At 37.2% G+C, this 24,966-nt stretch overlaps 2 protein-coding genes across 7 annotated transcripts; both read right to left on the reverse strand.

Moving 5' to 3' along the window:
- Nucleotides 1-8,995: 8,995 nt before the first annotated feature.
- On the reverse strand, nucleotides 8,996-13,270 carry LOC121769926 (histone deacetylase 19-like). Of its 4 annotated transcripts, XM_042166710.1 has the most exons (9): nucleotides 13,232-13,270; nucleotides 12,292-12,481; nucleotides 11,087-11,618; nucleotides 10,501-10,941; nucleotides 10,176-10,409; nucleotides 9,875-9,945; nucleotides 9,738-9,795; nucleotides 9,574-9,639; nucleotides 8,996-9,488 (listed from the first exon to the last, which is right to left on the reverse strand). In XM_042166710.1, exons 2-9 carry the CDS (start codon nucleotides 12,318-12,320, stop codon nucleotides 9,384-9,386), a joined length of 1,536 nt encoding a protein of 511 aa, XP_042022644.1. In that variant the 5' UTR covers nucleotides 12,321-12,481; nucleotides 13,232-13,270; the 3' UTR covers nucleotides 8,996-9,383. The 4 variants fall into 4 exon arrangements, 3 of the variants coding, with proteins under 3 accessions (XP_042022644.1, XP_042022645.1, XP_042022643.1); XM_042166711.1 differs by lacking the exon at nucleotides 13,232-13,270 and having other exon boundaries at nucleotides 10,176-10,406; nucleotides 12,292-12,765; XM_042166709.1 differs by lacking the exon at nucleotides 13,232-13,270 and having other exon boundaries at nucleotides 12,292-12,765.
- A 6,796-nt stretch (nucleotides 13,271-20,066) lies between these two features.
- LOC121771809 (E3 ubiquitin-protein ligase RGLG3-like) lies at nucleotides 20,067-23,812 on the reverse strand. Of its 3 annotated transcripts, XM_042168696.1 has the most exons (12): nucleotides 23,567-23,812; nucleotides 22,669-22,926; nucleotides 22,219-22,303; nucleotides 21,994-22,134; nucleotides 21,783-21,896; nucleotides 21,589-21,686; nucleotides 21,427-21,506; nucleotides 21,224-21,329; nucleotides 21,012-21,139; nucleotides 20,728-20,869; nucleotides 20,590-20,646; nucleotides 20,067-20,484 (listed from the first exon to the last, which is right to left on the reverse strand). In XM_042168696.1, exons 2-12 carry the CDS (start codon nucleotides 22,909-22,911, stop codon nucleotides 20,401-20,403), a joined length of 1,278 nt encoding a protein of 425 aa, XP_042024630.1. In that variant the 5' UTR covers nucleotides 22,912-22,926; nucleotides 23,567-23,812; the 3' UTR covers nucleotides 20,067-20,400. The 3 variants fall into 3 exon arrangements, with proteins under 3 accessions (XP_042024630.1, XP_042024629.1, XP_042024631.1); XM_042168695.1 differs by lacking the exon at nucleotides 23,567-23,812 and having other exon boundaries at nucleotides 22,669-23,393; XM_042168697.1 differs by lacking the exons at nucleotides 20,067-20,484; nucleotides 20,590-20,646; nucleotides 23,567-23,812 and having other exon boundaries at nucleotides 20,767-20,902; nucleotides 22,669-23,395.
- Nucleotides 23,813-24,966: the final 1,154 nt, after the last annotated feature.

Genomic DNA, 24,966 nt, shown 5'->3' on the forward strand with positions numbered 1-24,966 from the left:
TGAGCGAAATGACAGTTTTACCCCTCCGCCTTTTTTTATGAAGTAAATCTAAGTTTGAATCTCAACCACGTGATTTTAAAAATATGCGGTCCAGATTTAGTTATAGGGTTATTACGATATTTAGAGGTTATCAATATAACGCACCCCTATATATATATATATATATATATATATATATATATTATATAATATAATATAAATTAAATCAATTCACCGTATATGCTGTGGGACCACTACTACACCTCATGAAGACGATACAATCACGCCATTGTAACGTGAGAACTAGGACACACCCTTCAACCTTATTCAAATTTATTAAAGAATTATGAGTTAACCAATCAACTTCATCCTTCAATTATTCCTCCACATTTTATACATTTCTTTACGAACATTGTGGTTGAAACAAAATTTTCATAATAATTGACTTAGCATTTATAAAGGGTATAATAAAGCCAAACTCATATCATTGATATAAGTTACAACTCGAAGTTTCTTGGTATACATTGATAGCAAAACTCCAAATCCATTTACCACATCATGCTACCACAACTTCTCCACAGTCCCAAGCGCCACAACACAAATCAACATCAAACAAAACCCCAAAAAACTATACACACATTAATCAATGAGATACATCACAATTCATTGCCAAGATTCAATCCATACAATAGTACAAAAGGCAGTCGAATCCAGAACCTAATACACAAATGCAGAAAATAACAAAAATAAATAAACAGAAAAAGATAAGCACGACCTCAAATCACATATACACATACAACACAACGCAACTACTTAAATTACATACATAGATTTATTAATTAAACTAGTAGAGAGAGTGCAACACGACAAAAGTCGGAAAATGAAATATATATCTAAGGTTGTCTCTTATTTGAAAGCCAGCTGACAAAGTGTTGGAGCGTAGAAGTGTCGGCCCTATAGTGATTTTGGGTGAAATCCCTCAAATCGGACCATTTGAAGTCCGGGTACAGGCGTGTGGGGGCCTCAGCCCCCGAAAGCAGAAGCTGCTCGGGGGGCCTCACCACCTTGTCCTCATTAGGGTTCACGAAGATCTCCGAACCCTCTCCTTGTTCACCACCGCCCGATGCTTCCATTGGATGAGGAAATGGATGATTCCATTGAAATGCTTCTTCAAGTTTTTTGTACTAGGATTTCTGAATCGGGGCTCTTATTTATTGTTGGTTTCTGGGATTACAAAGATAACTACCGGGCGTAATACAACCCAAAAGAAAAGAAAGGAAGAACTGAACTTAAAAATACAACGTATAATCGAAACTACTAAACCAGTGTGATTAGCCGAGTCGAGGAGGCCTCTTCCCGCAAGACGAGATACGCCCCGGTAGTGCTCTTCGGTTTGGCGTGTCGTCCCCAAAGGTAAAACGGCTACGTCTCTATTGATGCAGCACCGCAATCAACAGAGCTCCGGCGAACTGGATGGAGGAGAGGGCAGAGCTTCGACAGAAAAAACTATGCAGGGAGAGGGAGAGAGCTTATGATGCAGAATGCTTTTTGAATTGTGTAGTGATGCATGGAATGGCTGGCCTATTTATAGGCTCAGTCCACTGCAGGGGGTCAACAGCCATGATGGCTGTCATCATGGCAATTCGTAACCGACGTCGGTTACAGACGTGTGGCAGGAGTGTGCCATCCGTGTGTGGAGCGTGTGGATTTCTCACGTGGCAACCGTGACTGTGCCTCGCTTGACGACGTGTCAAGCCACTTGGATTGCTGACTCGGCGGTGGTCCAAAAAGAATAGTTTGGGCCAAGCACCAAGCCCAAAGACCAATTGCCAAGATCCAAGTCCAAGATCGAGATCGAGATCGGGATCGGGATCGAGATCGGGCTCGGGATCGGGCTCGGGCCCGGGCCCGAGGCCCGCGGCCCGCGCCCGCGAGCACGGGCACGGGCACGGGCACGGGCACGGGCACGGGCTCGGGCTCGGGCTCGGGCGGGCGGCGGCGGCGCGCGCGTGTGCGCGCGTGTGGGCTCTTTCACCCATCTTGGTCCACTATAATTATTAAGTAACATAAAGTCACTTAATTTATACACATTAAAGATGTGTTAATCCTCCAATGTGGGATAATTAACACTAGTTAATTATTCCCTAAGCTCCATCTCCAAGCTTTAATTAAAAGCTAATTATGCCCAACTTTAATCCACTATTTCTCACTCACCGGAAATCGGATTTGAGAAAGTGAATATACTACATTTACCTACGTAAAATGTAGATCGACGCTATGTCATTTAATTTCACAAAATTAAATGTCTCGTCACATTTATTATTTGGTCAAAATCCATTGACCGGGCATATTTAATCCATGATTTTTTACAATTATAGTGCTGGAGTTGTGACTTGTCATCTCGTCTGCATTTGCATCACGTCTCAACAAAATGTCAAAGTATACAGAATTTTGCATAATAATCAAAATTTAAAGGCTGCTTCATAGTAGACTAACACCAGTCTTTTAGCCTCAACTTTAACCACTTTACTACTAGGCTAATACACTTGCACACTTCATGTAATACGAGAACTTGTACAATCGTACAAACACACATTCGCTTTTGTATGGAGAGATATTCAATTTCGACTTTCGACCACACGGTTTTCAACTGCATTCTACCTTAATTTCAATATCCTATAATTATCAATTGTATAATAGGAGTATTAGTATATTGGTTGCATATATGAAAATGTTTTAGCTATTGCACAAAGTTTTAAATGGAAAAAGAATTTATTATGTCAAAAATTGAATTAATCATAGTTTTAAATATTGACATTATTCGGTTCATGTAGAAATTGATAGTAGCAAAGTGGATAAGGAAGTAAACAATAAAAAATAGATATCTTGAAAAAGGAATATAAAATTACTGAATTATTGGATAATTAAGAAAGGAGTAGCCGCATGACAAGATAAGAGACGCCTTATCGATAGAAAGACAATAAATAAGACGATTGACGACCTTTTTTTTTACTTCTAATTCCTCAGTTTACCAATCAATATTATGCTTAACAGTATTTTTTTTGCCACGTCTCAATCCATATAATATATTAATTTTCGTTCTTGCTATTTCAAAATTGCATTTTCCACGTGTTATAAGCCCTTACTTACTGTATTTTAATACGTAGTGATTGCATATTTTATTTTATTATTATTAGTTTTTTATTTGATGAAAATAATGTCAATAAATGTTTAGCGAATGGAAAGAAGTGATAGAGGATCAAACTCATCAGAAATTAGACATAAATATATTTAGTTGTATTATTAAATATCTATATTTTTTAGGAATAGTAATATTTTGATTTAGAAAATGAGACTCCTTCCTTCCGTCTTTTAAAAGTATGAACTATTTATTTATTAATTAGTCCGTCTCTGAAAAGTATAAACTTTCTAATATTGGAATAGTTAAACAACAACATTATTCTACACATTATTTTATTTACCTACACTACTAACGATGTGAAGCACATTCTTCACTAATATTACGTACACTATTATTTATATAACTATTTCTTTTACTTTACCAATTATATATTAAAATTTGTATCAAATTAAATCTGATGGAGTAGTATTTTTCAGGAACTATTTTTTATGGAATGAACATTAAATAGGCACACTATGTGTTGAGTTGTGTATGCAACTGGCATCAATGCTATCATGGCATGTGATGCGAATTTTTTATACTTCTAACTTTTGGAATTTATGATAGTTTGTAGTATTATTTATATATACTTGCAGACCTTATCTGCTTTGTTTGCAGCGCACTGCAAGGGGTGGTGAAGGCAAAAATAAGATGTACTGATAATAACTCGTAGAAATAAAAAATCATCCTTCATGAGATTTTAACTATGATGTTATATCCATCTTTTAATAAGATGTACTGATAATAAATCTTCACCACCTATGGCTGAAAATAGTTAGATTCTTACCTGATGAATGCATGCAATGCGACATTAAGCTTCGAATTCTTACTTTGGTTGAAGTTAAGTTACTATAAATGAAAAAACTATATTTTCAATGCAATACTTTCATATTTAAAAAAAATGTAACGCATTTTTATGAGTAAAGTTACAACACATTGGAATTGAATATGTAAAGTGGGTTTCGATATCATGAAATCAATTACGAAAATTGTGCGAATCAGCGACTAGTCGAATAGAGATTTTTGGGAGATTTGTAGATATTCATGATTATTTAATTTTTCAACTACTTCAGCTTACTGTAATGATTTTAATAATTAATTCTGTGGTCGAAACAAACAGACAACATCACGAGTAATTCACGTGTGCTTGAAAGGGACGAATCCCCACGTTGCATTGATATTACACGTCATTTTGCATGCCCCTTCCAAAATAAAAATGAATCAAATCTTCTGAATTTATATGAAATACAATTTCGAAATTATGTACATATGATAACAATTTCAATTTTCGGTTGACTTTCCAATCTGTACCCGCTTACAAATTTTTTTTATGCCCAATATTTTTTATAACTATATTCTAAGGTATATTTATAATACTTATATCATCTATTAGTATTACTATAAAGTAGGTATTATTAAAATTTTAATCTGAAAACTTCTATACGATCCCGCGCTCTCTGCCCTCTCCTACAACCAAGGTGGACGCGGGAACAATCAATGATAGGGCTATTTTTAAAAAACTTTATTTTTAATGTAATTATATATGTGATAATTTTGTTCATTATTAGAAACTTTTGTATAAGAATTTACATAAAATTGATATAAATTTTAAAAAAATTGCAAAAGGAAAAAAAAAGATGTAGCCTCTAAAGCTTTCTATGTGTGTCCGCGTACACCTTCAACGTGCCAGATCGGACCATACCGTCACTTCGTGGTTCGATCCTATTTGTTGTACAAGATGTGGATGCCCTAAAATGATCAGCATGGTGAATACATGAATTTAGTCTAATCTTTAATATGGCTTGATGAAACTTTTTAATAGAACATTAGAGCATCCACAACCGTGCTCTTGCCAGCGGCACGGTTGTGGGCCCGACCCCACTTTTTCTGCCTGCTCTCTGGCAAGAACACAACACCCACAGCTGTGCTCTTCCGCAAGGACGAGCACAATTAATTTAAAATTCAATTACACAAAAACATTTCCATAATACTAAAATTCATTAAAAAACCACAATAAATATTACAAATTACAAATAAAATAAAAAAGACATAATTAAAATCCTAAAAATTAAAAATTACATAATTAAAATCCTAAAAATTAAAAATTACATAATTAAACTCCTAAAATAAAAAATTACATGATTATTGGCTAATATTACCCGAGGAAGACTACGCATCCGGCGGCACCAACCCCAAATGTTTTTTGAGACCCAATATCATGTTCTCGTGCGTTTGAAGTTGCGTGGGGGTCATAGTTGACCTATCGGCCATATTGAGTTGGGCCAAAAGGGCCCACAACGAGTTGTTCGGGGGTGGAGGTGGAACATAGGGTGCGGGCTCGGGGGCGGGGGCCGATGGAGTCGCGGAGCGCCGGCGGTCGGCCGCCGCCTTATTCCTTCCTTGAGGTCGGCGTTGGGAACCGCTTGGTCCGGCGTCGGGGCTACCCAAGTTAGCTCCTGCGAGTTGGCTAGCCACTTCTTCGGAGCCGGAGTCGGATAGGGATACCGACCTTGACCGTTTGGAGGGGCCGCTAGAGGAGGATGTTACGCCGCCGCTCCCGGCATTCCGCGACTCCTGGAGGAAATAGCCATTGAACTTGCCAATTTCTTCGTTGGCTCGGCCGATGCAGTTGCGCACCATACTCTCGTTGCGCTCGATCGTTCCCGGCGGTCGGTTTGCATTGTACCGGCGAGAGACGCGCCACCAAAAGTGATCGCCGGATTGGTTCGTGCCAACCGCCGCATCTTCGGAGATTTCGAAGTACGCCTTGAACAATTTATCCATCTCCGCCGGAGTGTACGGTGTGCGGACACCGGTGCGAGTAGGAGGAGTCGGAGTTTGGGAAGGGGCGGTCGACCTAGGCTCCGGTGTCCACCCGTATCGCCCTTCGGAGGCACCTTGGTCGTCGATTGGGTATGGCCGGTAGCCACCCGGAACGGCCGAATCTTGGGTGAGAGGAGGGGCCGAATATTCCATTTCCGGACTAGGAAACGGTTGTCCCCCAAACCATTGAGGGTTCCAACCGTGAGAGGGCGGGTTGTCATCGCCTTGGCCGGACATTGTTAGGGTATGAGAGAATGAAGATGAAAATGGATATGGGAGAATGAAGATGAGAATGGATATTGGAGAATGAAGATGAGAATTGTGTAGTTTGATGTGAATTTTTTTGTGTGAAAATGAGGGTATTTATAGATGAAAGTGTGTATTTTGGGGGGGGGAAATAAAAAAATAATAAAAAAAAAGTGTAAAAAACAGTAATAAACGGTTATAATTTTTTTGGGAAGTGAATTTTTTTTTTTTTATCGGTTTTTTTAATTAAAACCGATTTAAATAAAAATTTTTTTTTGAAGGCAATGACTATGCCGTTGCCCAATCCCGTGCCGCCACGTCAGCTGCTCGCTGGCGCGGCGCGAGCGCAGCGGCGGCGGTCCTTCGCCTTGCCAGCGGCGCGGACGGCGGTGGCGACCGTCGCCACCGTTGCGGATGCTCTTAATGCAGTTTTTATTTATATTTTTGTCTAGTTCATTAGATTCACACCGAACTTGAAAAGACGCCCGATCGATTGGCCTAAGATGGAAATAGCATGTCATCTTTGGCTTCACAAATGTGCTTTTTTGATGTCGAAAATCTATTTCAGGGATAAGATATTGATACCAAGTTTTTTTATTTTTTTATTTTTTTGTATTTTTCTCAAAAAACTTTAGATATTGATACCAAGTTCCAAGTCTTGAGATTAATATTTTTATAATTAAATTTAGCATATAGTCATGCTAAATCAATAAGAAACTCATGACATGTACTTTCAGTCTTTTCAGTTTTGTTTTTCTATTATGTAACTTTTAATGTTATTATTTTAATTATTCAACTTTTAGTTATATTATTGCAATTGAGTGATAATAAACAACCAAATTTTGTACAACCAAAATAAGATTATATTAGTAATTTTAATGTATTAATTATATATTAAAATAATAAATGTAGTTAATGACTAAATTAAAAAGATTTTATTAGTCTTCGGCCTCATTTTTAATTTTTTATTGTTATAGTTGAATTATCTCTCTATTGTTTTTCAAATTTGAATTAAAGTAAGCATTAATTACATTTTATGTTCCAAAAAAGTAAAAAAATAGAGTGATGCTAAATGGTCATATAAAGAGTTAATTTAGTCCATTTACATATATAAAAAATTAGAATTACCGATATAACCTTATATGCGTGTGAATGAACTTGTGAGTTGGTACTTATCTTTGAATTTCATTATGTAAAACACATTAATATCACGAATTACTGTATACGTTGAGCAACAATCAAGAAATGACAGTAGTAATAAGTTGAGCAAAAACTACGAAAGAGCAGCAGTAACATACTGATCAACAAAAAATGAAAAGGATATAAAAGTAAAATCAAGTAGTATTAAACTGAAATCAATTTATGGTTGGCCATAATATGGCCACGTAGCTTTATTCTAAAATAAATTCACAGGTTGATCAAGATTTTCATCAGAAATACATTTTAACCCCTAAATATTTAATTCTAAGTAAAAATCTAATAATTCAAGCGGAATTTGACTAATTTCTTTTTGATAATATTTTGCTAGTTCCACCTTTAGAAGTGTAACGTAGATGATAAAACGAAATTAAGTTAGTCAGGCATTTTCTTTCAACCAATAGTTTATTAGTTTAAATATGTATGTGCAATGCTAAAGGTCATTCTAAATCTAATCCTTATTGACATTTTACTCTGTTAATCATAAAAACATCCACTTTCATAATAGACATGTAAAAACTACTGATATTCAAGTGAAGAGATAAAAAGACCGTTGAAAGTGATAAAATTTGCTGAAAATGAAATCATAGTAAGCCTGACATTTGGTTGTTGACCCTTCACGGCGCCGAAGAACATTATGTTTTTCAATGAAACAATATCGTTACTCTTTATGAATAGACAATATTGTTAAACCCATCATTAGTGACATCAATAGACAATATTGTTAAACCCATCGTTAGTGACATCAATATATGATTTTTTCGATTGCCAAATCCTAAACGTACAATTCCACCAAAAAAATGTCACGGGATAATTGAATTCGATCTATAGTGCCAAAACATAATTACTATCATATTAGACAAAAATGTGGATGGAAATAGCCGGTGACCCAACGCGATCAACTATGGTGGTGGGTCAAATTAAACAAAGGCTATTTTAAATTTCAATATTTGTGTACGAATCTAATATCAATTGGTTCAATTTCAGATTATGTCTGCTTAATGTTGGCCGAAAATAGGGTTGAGTTCTAATTACAGAAAAAGAAATATCATTTATTTCATTGTCAACTTCAAAAGTCTATGTTCAAATTACAAAATAGTTAGTAGTAGGAGTTTGTCATACATGCAGCCTTTTCTACTTGTTATAGAAATAGTTGTAGCATATTAAATACTTTTGTATCTTAGTTATATAACAGTTAGCTCTAATAACCAGTAATTAACTAGAAATAAAAATTAAATGATAAAATATTTATTTATTTCATAATTGGGTATGATCAAACCTGGTTAACCTTTATTTATTGAAAGTGATACATAACTAACTGGGACAAAAAATGGAATAGAAGATTTCAAGGAAAAATTATAACATAAGCTCGTGACTTAAATGCGGTTTTCTGTAATCTTAATTATTTTTATTTGACATTATTTTCACATACTTAATTCATACTATATACACATTTCTCCATGATAGGACTTGTTTGAGATATAATTTAAGGAGTACTGAAAAACGAAAAGGAGTACTGATTTATACATACATGTTAATTAAATAAAAAAAATGTATGATCAAATTTTCTTTAATATAAAGTACAGCAATTATTATTATGAATATGACGCAAAATCTTCTTTGAAGGTACAAAGCCATAGTTATTTACTACAGTTCTCTTAAAATTACATTACAATTATAAAGAATAAATGAAATAAACCATAAACAATAAGATGGCATAAATCACAAACGGCTCCTTTTCATAATATGAAGGAGGGTTGAAGTTTTCGACCCGATTAACCAATCACGGAGGGGCTTAAGTCCCGACCAAGCAATTTTCTTTTCGAATCGAAGAAGGTCCAATCCTCCAAGATTATCAATAGTTGCTCACATACTGAGCCAAGAATTGCACACATATTTCGTTAGACCACCCAAGGTTATTCTCCATGCTCTAGTGAACCTTCGAGGCTGGTGATGATCAATGTTGATCTATTTTGGTAGGCTCATCGATTAGGGTTCTCGAGTTCTCCTTCCCGAGCCCATCATGTTGCATGGAATCTTCTTCTGGAGCTGCCATTGAGCCCTGATCATATATAGAACAGCAACTAATCTGATTGCTAAGCCACAAAACAGTTGCATATTAGGAATTCAAAGTATATGGTGTGTACCTTAGAGCTTGTAGGCTCAAGTGTTGATTGTATCTTACGAGCGAGTTGATCCACGCCCTCATCGTTCTAGACAATGAAACAGAGTCTGTTACAGTTTCAGATGATCTAATATCTCAACTACCACAGATTGATGTTTCGTATTGAGAGCTTATGGAAGACATTACCTTATCATTCGCCACAGATTCAACGTATTCCACCTTCACCCTGCTAGGCGCTTGATTGCTGTATATACGGGAGAAAGAGAACGTACATTACGATAAGCAGTAAATTGGAAGTGTTTTAGCACAGAAAAGAACTATACCGTCTATAGTCAATGTTTGTGTTAGAATCAGGATGCTGTCTTTCATCTTTATCCTCTTCATCTTCGTCAACCTACATCGACAGCTTTTATGAGAACTGACATAACCATACATGCCATTTTTGGTTCATACATGTAAATCGCGTGGTTACATTATAGAAATAAAGATGTTTAATGACATGTGACTAGTTTTGTTAATGAATCATCACTCATTAAGGTAAAAACAAAAAGCTATTGTAACTGAAACAGAAGATATGGAGATAAAACCTCACGACTGAATAAATCATCGGTAGAAAGAACATACCTCAGGTAGTTCCGTATTGGGTGGTCGCTCCTGAAACTGGACACTTGGAGCATGCTGAAGCCTTGACAGATTCATAAGAAGCTCTGCTCTTATTTCTTCGAGCATGTCCCGGCAGTTTTTGTTTTCCATGTTACTCGGAGCAATATGGAGATTGTAGTCTGGGCCATAGTACTCTATATATTCATGCCGTGGCATCTGATCATCGACCTCCACCCCAAGTGCCACTCCAGTCTGCTAAAAAAAACAGAAATAAATTACGACATTCAACAAACGACAGAAGATGACTATTGATTCTGTCTCTTTTTGTAACAGAAACACAGCATACCTCATAACACCAACAACGAGCAACATTTCGTATCGTGTAGCCACCTCCACCGAGTAAAAGAAGGGGCACGTTGAAAGATCTCATAAATCTGACGCACTCTGCATGACCTTTAACCGAGAGATTGAAGCAGCCTAACCTATCCCCGGATAGAGAATCAGCCCCACATTGTAAGACCACTGCCCCAGGCCTAAAAACTTCCATTACCTTACTAATAATTGGCTTAAATAAGGATTGATAGCTTTCATCATCGATCCCATCATCCAACGGAACATTAAGTGCGTAATATTTCCCCTTTCCGAATCCAAAATCTCTTATGTCCCCAGTGCCAGGAAAATAATCTCCAAATTTATGAAAGGAAACAGTCATGACTCTGTCAGTTATATAAAATGCCTCTTCAACTCCATCACCATGATGAATGTCGATGTCCACGTATAAAACACGCTGCATTAGGAGAACATACCACATAGATATGAGAACATGATCCGATCGAGAGGATCAAACCATAATCCTTTACAAGTCTCTTTTATCTTGTACGACACTTAGCAAAGCATTTTCGAATGAGTTTGAATACAGAAGGGTGTGTTACCTCATGAGTTTTAAGGAGTTCCAAAATGGCAAGCACTATATCGTTGACGTAGCAGAAACCAGAGGCCTCACATTTTTTGGCATGGTGCAACCCGCCAGCCCAATTTATGGCAATGTCACAATGTCCGTGATTTAACTTCACGGCCCCACCGATGGATCCTCCTGCGTAAGTCTGACAGAAGTTATAAAGGCCGTCAAAAACAGGGCAGTCTTCTCCAACATTGAACCTCTTCAGCTGCCTCATTTGATCTTGTTGCGTCTCTGGGGTGATTCTTCTCAAGAAAGACACATAATCGTCTGCGTGAAACCTGCAAAGATCCTTCTCTCGTGCAGGGTTGGGCTTCAAAACATGCATATTTTGTAGCAACCCGTATTGTGAAAGAAGAGCATGAGTCATCCGCATTCTATGGGGCTTCATCGGATGACCCTGGCCGTAATAGTAATTTCCAACCTCAGGGTCGTAGAAGTAGCACACTTTTCTTTTCGTTCCGTCTGCTCCAGATGGTAAAGAGTTACCCCCAGTATCCATTAGCCTGTACATGAAAAAATAAGGTATGCAACTCAAGAAACGGAATTTACCGAAAGGAGATGAAGAAAGCTAAACTGAATCTGAGGTATGACAAGATGAAATCAGAAGGCATTTATTGAACATCAAATATCAACAGAAACTACGGTGGTTGGAAGTCACCGAGAATAAAATTCTGATGGGGTAGTTAAACATTTCCAGATTGGAATTTGAAGGTCAAAATCCATCAACTTCAAAACACCTTCTAAAGGAAATGAGATACTTCAAAACACCTTCTAAAGTAAGCTGAATGAGAGGTATCACACTTTGAGTCATACTAAATGTTGAAAAGAACAAAACTATTGGAAAACAATGACAAAAAAAAACTGTGCTATCAAAATATACAAGTTTGAACAAACAGAACCACTCAGAGATGGACATGTTGGTTAAAACTCAAGCAGGACAACCAGCGGGGCACAGCAAGAATGCAGAAGATAAGGTAGCTTAACTGAACTGATTCAAAGATATCAAGATTAAAACAATCAACTGTTAAACATGGCTCTCCCATTCGTTAACTATAAGGCGTTTTAGATAATCAAAATATAAGAAAAATAATAATCCAGCACACAACTTAAGACAAAAAGATCGATGAAAAGACAGAGGCAGCAAGTACTGTTCCTAGACAATACACAAACAAATACCTATTTGCAGAAAGGAACAATGGTAGCATCTCCTAAAAAGGAAGACAGTGACCCTTCAAGGTCTTTCCACCAGTCCTCATATGATATCGGTGTGACTTGAATTTCATATTTTTAGGCAAAAGATCCTCTATGTCCTAATTAAGCTAGTGTCTTAATCTGGAGGGCTTATGCTCTCCAGCAATTAGATTCCCTAAGACAAAGGTGCAAATATATTTGTTATTTCCTCATTCAGAAGGAAGTTTGTAGCATAAGATCAATCAATAGTTCTTGCCAAGTAAAAACAAAGATAAGATCATAACAAAGTTGCAATTTACATAGTTGATGGTTCGACTTGGTGTCTACGACAGTACGACTCTACCACAGTAACTGAAATCCTACGGCGTAGACTTCCATAGCACACACGAGAAGCTCGTTTAATATGAATTCAGAAATCATAATCAACATGGTCTCAACCACATCACTCCCAAAATACTTTTACAAATAGAGAAACAACTTAGAAACAGTTGCATAAGAGAAAATTCAAAATTGGAAATAGAAATTCAATTTCTCTATCCTCTTACTGTTGAAAATGCAAGAGACACACACACAGACACAAGGACAATATGAAAAGTGACAGAAAGCTGAATTAAGTGGAAAATTTCTGAAATTTATCAAGTTAGAAAAGATGGAGGAAATCTTAAAAAGGGAAAGTAGACTCAGAATTAGATGAAACAAAGAGAAATACAATAAGCAATTCAGGAAAAATATTGAGAAATAAACATAAAACCCCAAACAATATTGCATTGCTAAAGGAAGAGTAATCAAATTTGCATGCAAATTGGTAAAAACATGAGCATCAACTCTTGGATTGCATTGCATGAGCATGCAAAATCCTATAGATATAATTCAATGTAAAAACAGACGGAGAATTAAAGATATTTAATCTCATTCGTAAAGTAACCCCTTTTGTTAAGCGGATCTTAATCTTATTCAGCTCATTCCATTCCGACTTGAAAGTCTGTTTCGTTTTCTTGGTAGCATGGAAAATGAGATCTTAGTTGAGAACTTGAATTATATAAGAAATGAGAGAGAGGTACCTGAGTGCCGCCGCCGCAGCAGCTGGAGTGAGAGATGATGTGTTTGTGTGTTTCGTCGACTTGGAGATTCTATATAAACTGATTCTTTGCATTTATAAAAATGATTAAATCGTAATAATTTGGAGGTAGTTAGATTTATTTAACGAATTGCTGGATGTACTAGGGTTTTACTCCTTTGACAAACACTTAAAAAACTTTTGCTTTTAATCATAAATATACAAAATCTGACATCGCATTCAATACAACTAAAAAAAGAAATTAAGATTTTGAAATTTGAATAAGTTATTATGAATAATAAATATAAAATATAAAATTGAAATCAAAATCTGGTTCGTGGTTAAGAACCGGTTTTGAAATTTTTTTGGCACCGGTATCGAATCGAAAATTGACTCTCTAATTCTCGATTCTTCAACTAACCAAGACCCGTTAAACACTTTCTAGATTCAATATCAAGAAGTTCGACGATGTAGAGAGAAATGAACTTGAAATGTATAAGAAAAAATAAAACTTATTATGAATGTGATAATCTCTCGCCTGTAAGAATTATTTTAGTTCCAATTTCAAATTTGAAGTCAATTAAAATAGTACCACTACATTTGTTGAAGGTTTTCACATAATCCTAGTTTCTCAATAAATTAGCCTTAGGCCACCCTCAAAGAGATAAAGTCATTCAAACAAGTGATTAATTAAAATAAAAACAATCCACTACAAGCCCATTTAATCTAGGGATTTAGCTTAGGCAACCACATTCATAATAAGTCAAATATCCAAACTATGATGGATTTTTAGCATTCAAGTATTTGAACAAAAGTAGGGGTACAAAACTAAGTGAAAACGCCCACAAATAAGGGGGGAGAAACGTGTTCGCGATACAGGGGCTTTTTTAGCGGCCTGATCAGCGCTTTGGTCTCGGCAGCGGTTGAGCGAGTGGTTGCTTGCTCACCCGCTGTTAGTGAGTGTTTGCTCGTTTAGCTCAAATTGACGATCATTTTTTGTCATATCGTATTTAGCCAAATTAAAATTCTTTTTAAGACCATTCCTTCTAATTATTCACCCTTTTCCTGGAATCATACCAAATTAAGCAACCAAAACATTATAGTACTTCACAGGATGAAGAAATTAATTAAGGTGCAAAGTTGGTTTGATTGAACCTTGTAACTTTCGCCTATGAAATCATGATACTGCACCAACCAGAGTCCACTTTCGCCTAACTCAATAATTAAAATCACTTTCAAAATAATATAATTAGTGTGTAGTGGAAAAATATAGTAGTAATTGTTTGGACCACCTATATGTTTAAGTTTAACCCCTCTCTCGAAATCAAATTAATCGAATAAAGTACTCCCTTTCATACTAAACATTTTCTCAGTGATTCTAATTATATACTATATGTTTCTTACTCTATTCGTCTCATAAAAATAAAGATTTTTTAAATGATACAAGTTTTAATACATAATTGCTAAAATAGAAAATATAAGTTAAAAAAATGAACTTTTATGAGACAGATCAAAATAGAAAGATTGTCTATTTTTATGAGACGGATTAAATATAATAAAAACGAGTGCACTATTTAGCAAAAATACTTTTATATATTCAACATTTGAGTTTATTTTACAAATGTAATAGTAGTACTCCCTCCGTCCCGCACTACTCGCACTTATTTCCTTTTTGGGCGTCCCAAGTTACTTGCACTCTTTTCATTTTTAGTAAAAAATTTCACCTACAGCCGTCATTTTTGACTTTCCTATACACTCATTCCTTAATCTCCGTGCCGAAAAGGAAAGGGGCGAGTAGCCCGGGACGGAGGGAGTACATAATAAAGCAGTACAAAGCAATAACCAAATTTGTCATTTTTATAAACAGCACAACCATACCCGTTAAAAAGTGAACTTGCTTTAATAATTATGAAAAGAATAGTGATAAAAAATAATAGCACTCCATTTTGCTTTTGTCATATAAGAGCATCTCTAGTGGGCGGATGTCCCACTAGGACATCCACTAGGACATCCCAAAAACACCTCATGCCACGTCACTAGGACATCCCACCCCATTGCCACATCACTAGGACATCCCCCGCATAATCCGCCCTTCCCACTAGGACATCCCGCAATAAAAAAAATCGCAATAATTTAATTTTAATATAAACAAAAAGTACGGGAAAGCAAAATACGGGAAAAATTACGGGAAACCAAAAAACGGGCAAAAATACATAGTCATAAAACATAAAAAAAAAAGAGAATTTAGAAAAAAAGTAAAATACATAGTCATGAAAAAAAGAAAAATACATAGTCCAACATCTCCGTATATATAGAATTTTTTTAACACAAGTGGTGCAAATGAAATGAAGTTCAACGAGCCGTATATATAGAATTTAAAAAAAAAATAAAAATTATCGGACGTTCGACCGGGACGTCCGACCCGCCACAGTGGCGGACGTCCGCCCGCCCGTCGCCGGGACGTCCGAGGACACCCGACGTCCTCACAGGACGTCCGTATCCGACCTTCGACCCCCCAACTGCGGACGTCCCGGTAGCCCTTCCGCGTGTCCGACCGGACGTCCTACCGGAAGGCCGTCACTGGAGATGCTCTTAGAGTGTCCACTATAAGGCGGACACGCCCAATAGCCCCGCCCCAGTTTTTGTCCATAGCCCCAGTTTTATTGTCCATAGCCCCAAAATTTTGTATCCGCCACTATAGTGGACACCACCAATAGCCCCCAAATTTTATAATCAACTTTCATTTTATAATGTTTCAAGTAATTATGAACAAATTTATCGGGCTATACGTAATTAGAAGAACACGACTATACGAAGTAGAATTAAAATTAAAATTAAAATTAAAATTAAAATTAAAATTAAACACTAAATTAAAATTGTTCATTTCCGACCCTAAATTGTAGTGAGAGAAATTTTTATAGATGAAGAGTTGGAATGGTGTGAAAATAATGAATGGAGTGGGGTGTATTTATAGGTGAATTGAAATGAATTTTTTTTTAGAATCGATTATAGCCGCGGCGGTCGGTGCCGCCACTATAGGCGCCGCGCCTATAGCCGCGTCCTCGCCCCGGAGTCGGCTGAAGCCCGTCCGCCCCCTACCGCCCCCATTTCGGTGTCCGCCCGCGCCTCTCCACTATAACCCGCCCGCCCTCCGCCCCAACCCGCGGCTATAGCCGCGGGCACCCCATAGTGGACACCCTTAGGTATCCACTATAGGGGCGGCGCCTATAGTGGAGCGAGAGGCCGCCCCGAGCCGGACGCCATTTTCGGGGCGGAACGCCCCTCGGCGAGTTTAGTGCGAGGACGCGCCGGTCCCGAACCTCCGGGGCGATAGGCGCGCCGGCCGCCCCCTTGAATTTTTATATATATATTTTTTAAATTTTCGACATTTTTTTTAGAGAGGAGGGGTGAAGGAAGAAGGGAGAAGGAAGAAGGGAGGATGAATTTTTTTTTAATACACTTTTTTGTTATTATTGATTTAATTAGTTATAAAATTTCGGGGCTATTGAAAGTGTCCGCCTATAGTAGCGAAAACCTTTTTTTTAGGTGCTGACAAAAAACTGAGGGTGTGGACAAATAAGGAGTGGGGCAATTGGGGGACGTCCGCCTCATTATTGAACCATATGGAGTAGTATTAATTATATGAGTGATGCTAAAAAAGGAGTATTAATTATAGCGTGCCATAATAATAAAATATTAATAAAAATTGTGTAATCAATACTCATTTACTGAGAATAGCTGGCCTTGGAAGTACAAGTTTTTTCTAAAGACTACTGTACCCTTAAATAAATTTTTTATGTAAAATATAATTATATGTACCCATATATACGTCTGAAAATTGAAATACATTCACTATCAACTTCGCCAGAAAATCAATAGATCCGACTTCAGCTTCTACTTTTCTACTTATTATTGTTCCGTTTGAGAAGCTCTCTGGCATACTCATCCTCTCCTCTGTGGTCGGCAGTTATCGACGGCGCGAGAGAGGATGAGGCGCCAGGCGGCGACAGTCCGACGGGAGAGGAATGGATGAGCTGTGTGTGTCTTGAGAAACAGAGAGAGTGAGACAGAGGGCTGCAAAAGGATAGAAAGAAAGGAAGAGTTGGGCCAATGACGATGCTAATGAAGCCGGCCTAAGCCACGGTGTGGCCGCCCCCAACGTACGAAGGGGGTACCTCACGATGGAGTCGGCCGCCTCAAGGCACATGCCGACATGCGCCAAGTGATTGCTCATTTTCGGGGCGGAACGCCCCTCGGCGAGTTTAGTGCGAGGACGCGCCGGTCCCGAACCTCCGGGGCGATAGGCGCGCCGGCCGCCCCCTTGAATTTTTATATATATATTTTTTAAATTTTCGACATTTTTTTTAGAGAGGAGGGGTGAAGGAAGAAGGGAGAAGGAAGAAGGGAGGATGAATTTTTTTTTAATACACTTTTTTGTTATTATTGATTTAATTAGTTATAAAATTTCGGGGCTATTGAAAGTGTCCGCCTATAGTAGCGAAAACCTTTTTTTTAGGTGCTGACAAAAAACTGAGGGTGTGGACAAATAAGGAGTGGGGCAATTGGGGGACGTCCGCCTCATTATTGAACCATATGGAGTAGTATTAATTATATGAGTGATGCTAAAAAAGGAGTATTAATTATAGCGTGCCATAATAATAAAATATTAATAAAAATTGTGTAATCAATACTCATTTACTGAGAATAGCTGGCCTTGGAAGTACAAGTTTTTTCTAAAGACTACTGTACCCTTAAATAAATTTTTTATGTAAAATATAATTATATGTACCCATATATACGTCTGAAAATTGAAATACATTCACTATCAACTTCGCCAGAAAATCAATAGATCCGACTTCAGCTTCTACTTTTCTACTTATTATTGTTCCGTTTGAGAAGCTCTCTGGCATACTCATCCTCTCCTCTGTGGTCGGCAGTTATCGACGGCGCGAGAGAGGATGAGGCGCCAGGCGGCGACAGTCCGACGGGAGAGGAATGGATGAGCTGTGTGTGTCTTGAGAAACAGAGAGAGTGAGACAGAGGGCTGCAAAAGGATAGAAAGAAAGGAAGAGTTGGGCCAATGACGATGCTAATGAAGCCGGCCTAAGCCACGGTGTGGCCGCCCCCAACGTACGAAGGGGGTACCTCACGATGGAGTCGGCCGCCTCAAGGCACATGCCGACATGCGCCAAGTGATTGCTCATATTCGATTCTAAAAGGATTTAATTGAAGAGTTGTGGGCGCGGAAGACTGCACGTCGGTAGATTTTTTTTAATTAATATATATTTTTTTAATTAATGTATTTTTTTTAATTTAAATATTATTATTGAATTTTCCCGTATCAGTGTCGTAAATTTAATTCCGTATTTTGTTTGATTGTTAAATATTTGTTTTTTATAATTTTGTTTATTGTGGTTAGCCTATTGCTTGTCCAGTTAATTGTCCTAATGATGTGACAGGAGAAGTTTTAGTCCTTATGACGTGGTAAGAAAAGTTTGTGGCTAGCCTATTACTATTGTGGATGCTCTTAGTGAAATGTGGGTCCCACTTATATAGGTTGTGTTAAAGATAGAACCATTCTTAAGTGTAGAACCTAGAACTCTACATATTTTATTCATTGGATGAGGAAAAAATGACGGTCAAGATTAAAAATCATACATATTAGACTATGTTTTCACGACATTCCGGACTCAACATGTGAAAAAACTCACATGTTGATGGAAGAATGAATGAAACGAAGAAGAGTCCATGCATGCTTTATTTTTTCACTTCTCTGCATTCACCCATTAATAATAGTTTTGGTTGTAATGGGAAGTTGTTGTGCAAATCAACACCATTGGATTAAAAGATCTAACGACCTCCGTTTGGCATTTGTTCTACGTTTACGAATGGCTCTATCTTGATCACAATATATATATATATATATATATATATATATATATATATATATATATATTAAAATGTGATTGTAATAAATTGATAGATTGTGAGGGTTACTTACCATTTAGTGTAGGGACGGACGAAAATGACAAAATATAACTTGTTGTGGGACGTAAAATATATAATATCACAACTAATAAATTATTATTATTGACTTCAGCTTTAGTATCATATAACAGTAAAATATTTTTTTAAATAATATTTTAATCATAAATTAAAATATCAGTGTAAAATAATTACTGAATTTTTTTATAAAAAGAATAAATCTAGAAAAGAAATGTTAAAATCGGATTAGAGAAGTTGAATTAATAAAACAACAATAATCAAATAGAAAGGGTAATAGTGTAATATTAGAGCATTAAATGAGATATTTGAATTATTAATACATATGACATTGAAATTTACTAAAATGTCATTTTATGACCAGCTGCCTAGCATTACCTTAGTTATATAATGCATAACTTTGGTCATTAGTGTGGTGGCCAATCTATATTGACTTTTCGTAGACCACTAATCCTAGAAATCATTTAATATATTTTCTTAATTCGTCCATCGAATTGGATCATTCATGATTCATAGTGTATGACTTCCTTTAATTTTCCACAATTTTGTAGTAACTACTAGTAGTAATTCCTAATAGATTACAGATTTGTGTTTAGTTGGTTAGTAAGCTTTTTTTTTGGTTAGTTACGAGCGCGGTTGAAGTTTCTTTCTTATAGCAACTTACAAATCGTGTTCCTTGAAATGTGCAGATCTATAGACATGACATGACATGACCATCAAATGGAGAAAGATTTTACAACTTATAAAATTTTACAATTGTACAACGTTTTTAAATAATCTTAACACCATTTGACGTCTTCACATTTGTACTATAAGAAAGGGTTGATTTATAAGCTGATTCACTAAGACTGTACATATTGCTTTGAAGAAATGAATCATTCTCTCCTCAACAATAATTCCATAGACCACTCCCATCATTGAACTCGAAATAAATGATTTTTTTAACAAGACAAAGAAGACCAAACATTCAATGTAGAGCAGAGGGCCTTTAAATTTCAAGATGAGCTGCATCGTCCGAGCTACAAGTCTCCATGTCAGCCGTAAAGTCGAAGACGAGTAGTAATAGGCTTTCGGCACAAGGGGCACGAAGATAACGACGCGCCACAATCCCTGCATGTCTGCAAACAGACAAATGACTCATTTTTCAGATACTAATCTTAAGGAAATTTAGTTAGTCTCGCAAGCGCATAATTTCTTCGACTAATGCAGTCATAGATGCTTACCTGATGTCCACAGCCGAAAGCCAAGTCCTTCCGATTGGTTAAGCAGATCGGGCATGCCTTGATACGAGAGGAACAAGTGTTAGCATACGAAACAGAAAGTATCATACGAGGCTACACCGGGCGTGGAAGTTCACATACTTGTTCAGCTGGTGGTCCTGCAGACTCAGCTTGTTCTCGGCTGATCATATGCGCAATTGCTTTTGCAGCTTTTTCCTTGTCGTGGTCGATTATTGTACTAGGAGGAGGAAGGGGTAGTTTCCTAGGACCTGAACTGTGGCTTCTGAAGAAAGGATAACAAGAGAACAATCACATCCTTTGTTCGATTTATTGAGACGGGAGAGATGCATCATCACGAAACAGCGGTGAGCTAGGGACTCCAGTCGGATATTTGACAAAATTTCAAAGACTTAAACTGGTCTTACTCATTATATCGCAGGGTCAGTGTTGCTTTGTACTGAAGAGGAATTTCCATCAAAGCAGCAAGGGCGAACGCTGATTCCTTTTTATCTGTCTCCGTTTGCTCGGATATGATCTTCGTGAAGTTGACAAACTGTGACACGAGAGAGATGTCAGACTTCAAACTCTTATTTCGTGTCAAGGATAAACCAAACTATAGCTCAACAACAAAAGTTACCTGAAAGTTGTCAAATGCTCGTTGAGGAAGGTTATCATCGAATGCTTTCATCTCATCCCACGGTCCATCCCCCACACCGACTAGAATGATGGAGAGGGGATATTTGCTGCATTTTATATGACGTAAGACAAGAATACAACATAATCTAGTTTGTTAAACTCCAACGGATCGCGCATCGACATAACATTAGTAAATCCATTTACCTTGCAGCAACTACTGAATTGATAGTTGCTTGTTCTTGAGGACTTAACTTTCCAGGCAACGTGTCGGGACTTCTAGTTACCTGGTAATAGAAAATATTTAATGAGATATTCTGCGCGAGAAAACTAAAAAACGATAAATACGATGGATAAAAGAAACATCACCTGGCCATCTGCGATGATAACCAGGACATGATACTGGAAATTGTTATTCTCTACTATACGAACAGCTGCATCGATTACTGGTGCAAATGACGTTGGGCCTGTATGTCAAGCAGCCACAAGAAGGCATTTCTAGTAAAGGTAATGGTACGAAATGAAGTTCTTGAAATAAATGCAAATCAAAAGTGAATGATTACCCGATAGATTCAGAAGTGGAATGATTTCTCTGTATCGAGCAAGTGCTTCCTCAAACCCATTGCAAGGTCGATGATCAGGATAAAAGCTGAATACGTGCTGATCATGTGTCGTTGCTGAAAATAAAATGTAATCCATCTTGTTATTATCAACATGGACAGATACTTAAACCTTTCCCCCACACTCAAAAGTAACAGAAAAAATATAACTTACCATCACCAAATCCAAAGCAAGGTATTAGATTGTCTTCATCAAAGGGAGATAGAGTTCTTCCAATAATGGAAATGGCTTGCTCGTACGGGTTAGGAGTGCTACCGATAGCATGGAGGCTTTTTCTGTGAAAAGAGTACCTTCCTACAACCTTAATTTAGTAAGATGGTCCTCTCCACTGATACGACATTTCATACTCAAGAAACGAGTTTTGTTTAAGTGAATCACCTGTCCATTCATTGCTCTTGGTAAAATCGATTCCAAGAATCAGATTTGATGATTCCAAACCAGCTTCTCTTAATGCATTGATAACCTATAACACATGATGATATCCTGTTTTAGTCACCCGAAATCATTGTCTACAGAAGTCATACTTTTTTAACAAGCAAAATGATGGCAATATCGATGCGGATACCATAATGTACGAAAAGTAAAAACATATACGGACCCAATCTTGGATTGTTATTTGGATATTTTCCAAACTTAACATGTAAAAAGCATGCCTATATATCTTGAACCTTCATTCCCATAACTCAGAACTACTGAAGTGTGAAATGAAATAAAAATCTGAAACATATAACAAGAGACTACCAATCAAAGACTTAGTCACCACGACAATGCAGTTACAGTTTGAGAGACAAAATTCACGATACTATATAGTATTAGGAGAACGAATACCTTGTCCAAAGAGTTGAAGTTATCTGCTATGTATGCTGAGTGCTGTTTCTTCTGATAGTTGTTAGTCTCCATCGAATTTCTTGTGTCTACCGAGACATGATGCTGATAACTAGTTTGTGTTGAACTTGTGGCATGCTCCGGAGATTGAGGTCTGTAGCCAGTTTCAACTGTGTATCCTCCGTGCTCAGCTGGTTGGCGTGAAAAGTTGTCATAATCATCAGGTGATGATTCGCTATTTCCCATAACGTGCCAAGAACACTGCATAGATAAAGTTGTGACTCGATTCTCTATCCAAAATTACGTAGAATTCGATCCTTTTCAACAAGAAAGCACTGCACTTTAAGGCACGATGCATATCTACGAAGAATCTAACACAATTTTTTCAGAAATTATGGATCACATCTCACTTGAACAGAGTTAATAAGATGCATTTAATGTTTTCTAAAAAACTATAAACTCATCAACTCTCTTGAAAAGAAATATTATTAATTCCCAGATCCATAAACAGGGAGACAATTGAGTAGTAAAAAACTGTTTCTCTTGTATTGGCTACCAAAGTCTGAAATCATTCTATTTTTGTCTTCTAAAATTTCAGAATCTACTAAAGTATCAAATACTCTTTGAATCATAAACACAGGGCAGATAATAAATGGAGACTAATTAAACTAATTACTGCAAAAATATTATACTTATCCACAACAGAATTCAATAATCCAGGCGTTTGAATTACAGACCAGCTGCCGCAAATTGATATAAATTATACTCGAGAATACCAACTGTGGCTAAGAATCCAAATCCATCACTGAATAAACTAAGTCAACAAGGATATTATATCATATTCATGGCTTTAATTGAAAAGCTACAAGTAATATGGAAGAGAGAGAGAGAGAGGGGGCACCTGCAATTTCTTCTTCTCCTTAATTGGTACAGCAAAAGAAAAAAATTGGGGATTTCTGAGATTGGCTAAACTAAAAGTTGAAAGCTTTGGCAACAGCTGTAGTAATTAGCTAATCCCAATAGTAATAGCACATGCTATTTTAGTGGATATATTTATCTGATCTGAAAATGTGTGAATGCAAGAAACGTCAAAGATAAAAAATAGTCAGCCACTGACAGCTTTCTGTTAGAACTTAGAACAGAAAGATGAATCTTTTAATCAACGTTGTTCAATGCGTGCACCGTCTAAATTTCTATCTTTATAACAGCATCTTGCTTTTTACACTTTTTTATTATTCCTTTTTCTGACAAAAAAGCATTGTTAATTTGTTAATTAGATGTTAATTGTACAGTAGTATTATTATATTGATAGCAGTCATTGATAGGCAACATTGTTGATTTGTAAGTATCTGTTGCTTGAATGGGATTAATGATTATTAATGAAGTTGATACAAAATTCTAAATGAATCGTATAATGAATTAATAATCATCAACACGAATAGCATGTCACTGAATCTCATAAAATCACAATAATGTTACTTGTACAGTTGTACTGATTAAAGTATTAGTATAAACTAAATATCATCATTATGTTTTTTTCAGCCAATCTAGACCATCCACAATAGAAATAGCCCAGCAATAGCCCAGCCATAGCCTAGCCACTGCCACATCATCAGCACTCACAATCCTCCTGCCACATCATCAAAACAAGCAAATAGCCCAGCCATAGTCTAGCCACATAATATCCATATCACTATTAACAAATATATACAAAATGAAATAATTAACAATCACACAATATACGAAATTTAATTTACGAGACATATACGGGAAAAGTTTAATAATAATATTAAAATTTTAAAAAGTACAATAATTTAAAAAAAATACATTAATTTTAAAAAAAAATACAATAATAAAAAGGAGTGCCAATTCACTCCTCGTCTCCGTCGTCGCCACCTCCGTCGCTGTCGCCACCATCGCCGCCGCCACCACCGCCGCCGCCGCCGCCGGTCTCCTGCAGGCTCATGAGCAAGGTTTGAAGCACACTCTTCTCCACGGGATCCGTCGCCACCCTCCATTCGGCCATCGTCTTGATCAACTGAGCTTGCGTTTGGGCGCGAGCGAAGAATTTGAGATCCTCAGTGGATTGGCCAAGGGGGGATGCCGACTGGACCTCCTGGGAAGCCCCGGCGTTCCCCCTCGCCTCCCGCTGAGTGCGCTTGCGCCCCATCGGGCGAGGTCGGCCACCGACCGAACGCGGCGTGGGGAACTCCTGCGTCGTCTCGGGGAGGTCGTGGGAACCACCGCTGCTGCAGCTGAAATCGCCGGTGTAGTTCAGTCGTTGCTTCTTCGGCCAGCCAG

The sequence above is a fragment of the Salvia splendens genome, chromosome 16, assembly GCF_004379255.2.
Source record: "Salvia splendens isolate huo1 chromosome 16, SspV2, whole genome shotgun sequence".
Taxonomy (NCBI): Eukaryota; Viridiplantae; Streptophyta; class Magnoliopsida; order Lamiales; family Lamiaceae; genus Salvia; species Salvia splendens.

Coding starts and splice junctions, on each gene's coding strand:
- LOC121769926 (XM_042166710.1), bottom strand. CDS start 12,320: ATGCTACCATTGTTCCTTTCTGCAAATAG. Junction 11,619..12,291: donor TTGTTCCTTTCTGCAAATAG/GTATTTGTTTGT, acceptor TTTCATGTACAG/GCTAATGGATACTGGGGGTA. Junction 10,942..11,086: donor AACTCCTTAAAACTCATGAG/GTAACACACCCT, acceptor CTCCTAATGCAG/CGTGTTTTATACGTGGACAT.
- LOC121771809 (XM_042168695.1), bottom strand. CDS start 22,932: ATGCAGTGTTCTTGGCACGTTATGGGAAATAGCGAATCATCACCTGAT. Junction 20,870..21,011: donor CTGACCCTGCGATATAATGA/GTAAGACCAGTT, acceptor TCCTTTCTTCAG/AAGCCACAGTTCAGGTCCTA. Junction 20,485..20,589: donor CTTTCGGCTGTGGACATCAG/GTAAGCATCTAT, acceptor GTCTGTTTGCAG/ACATGCAGGGATTGTGGCGC.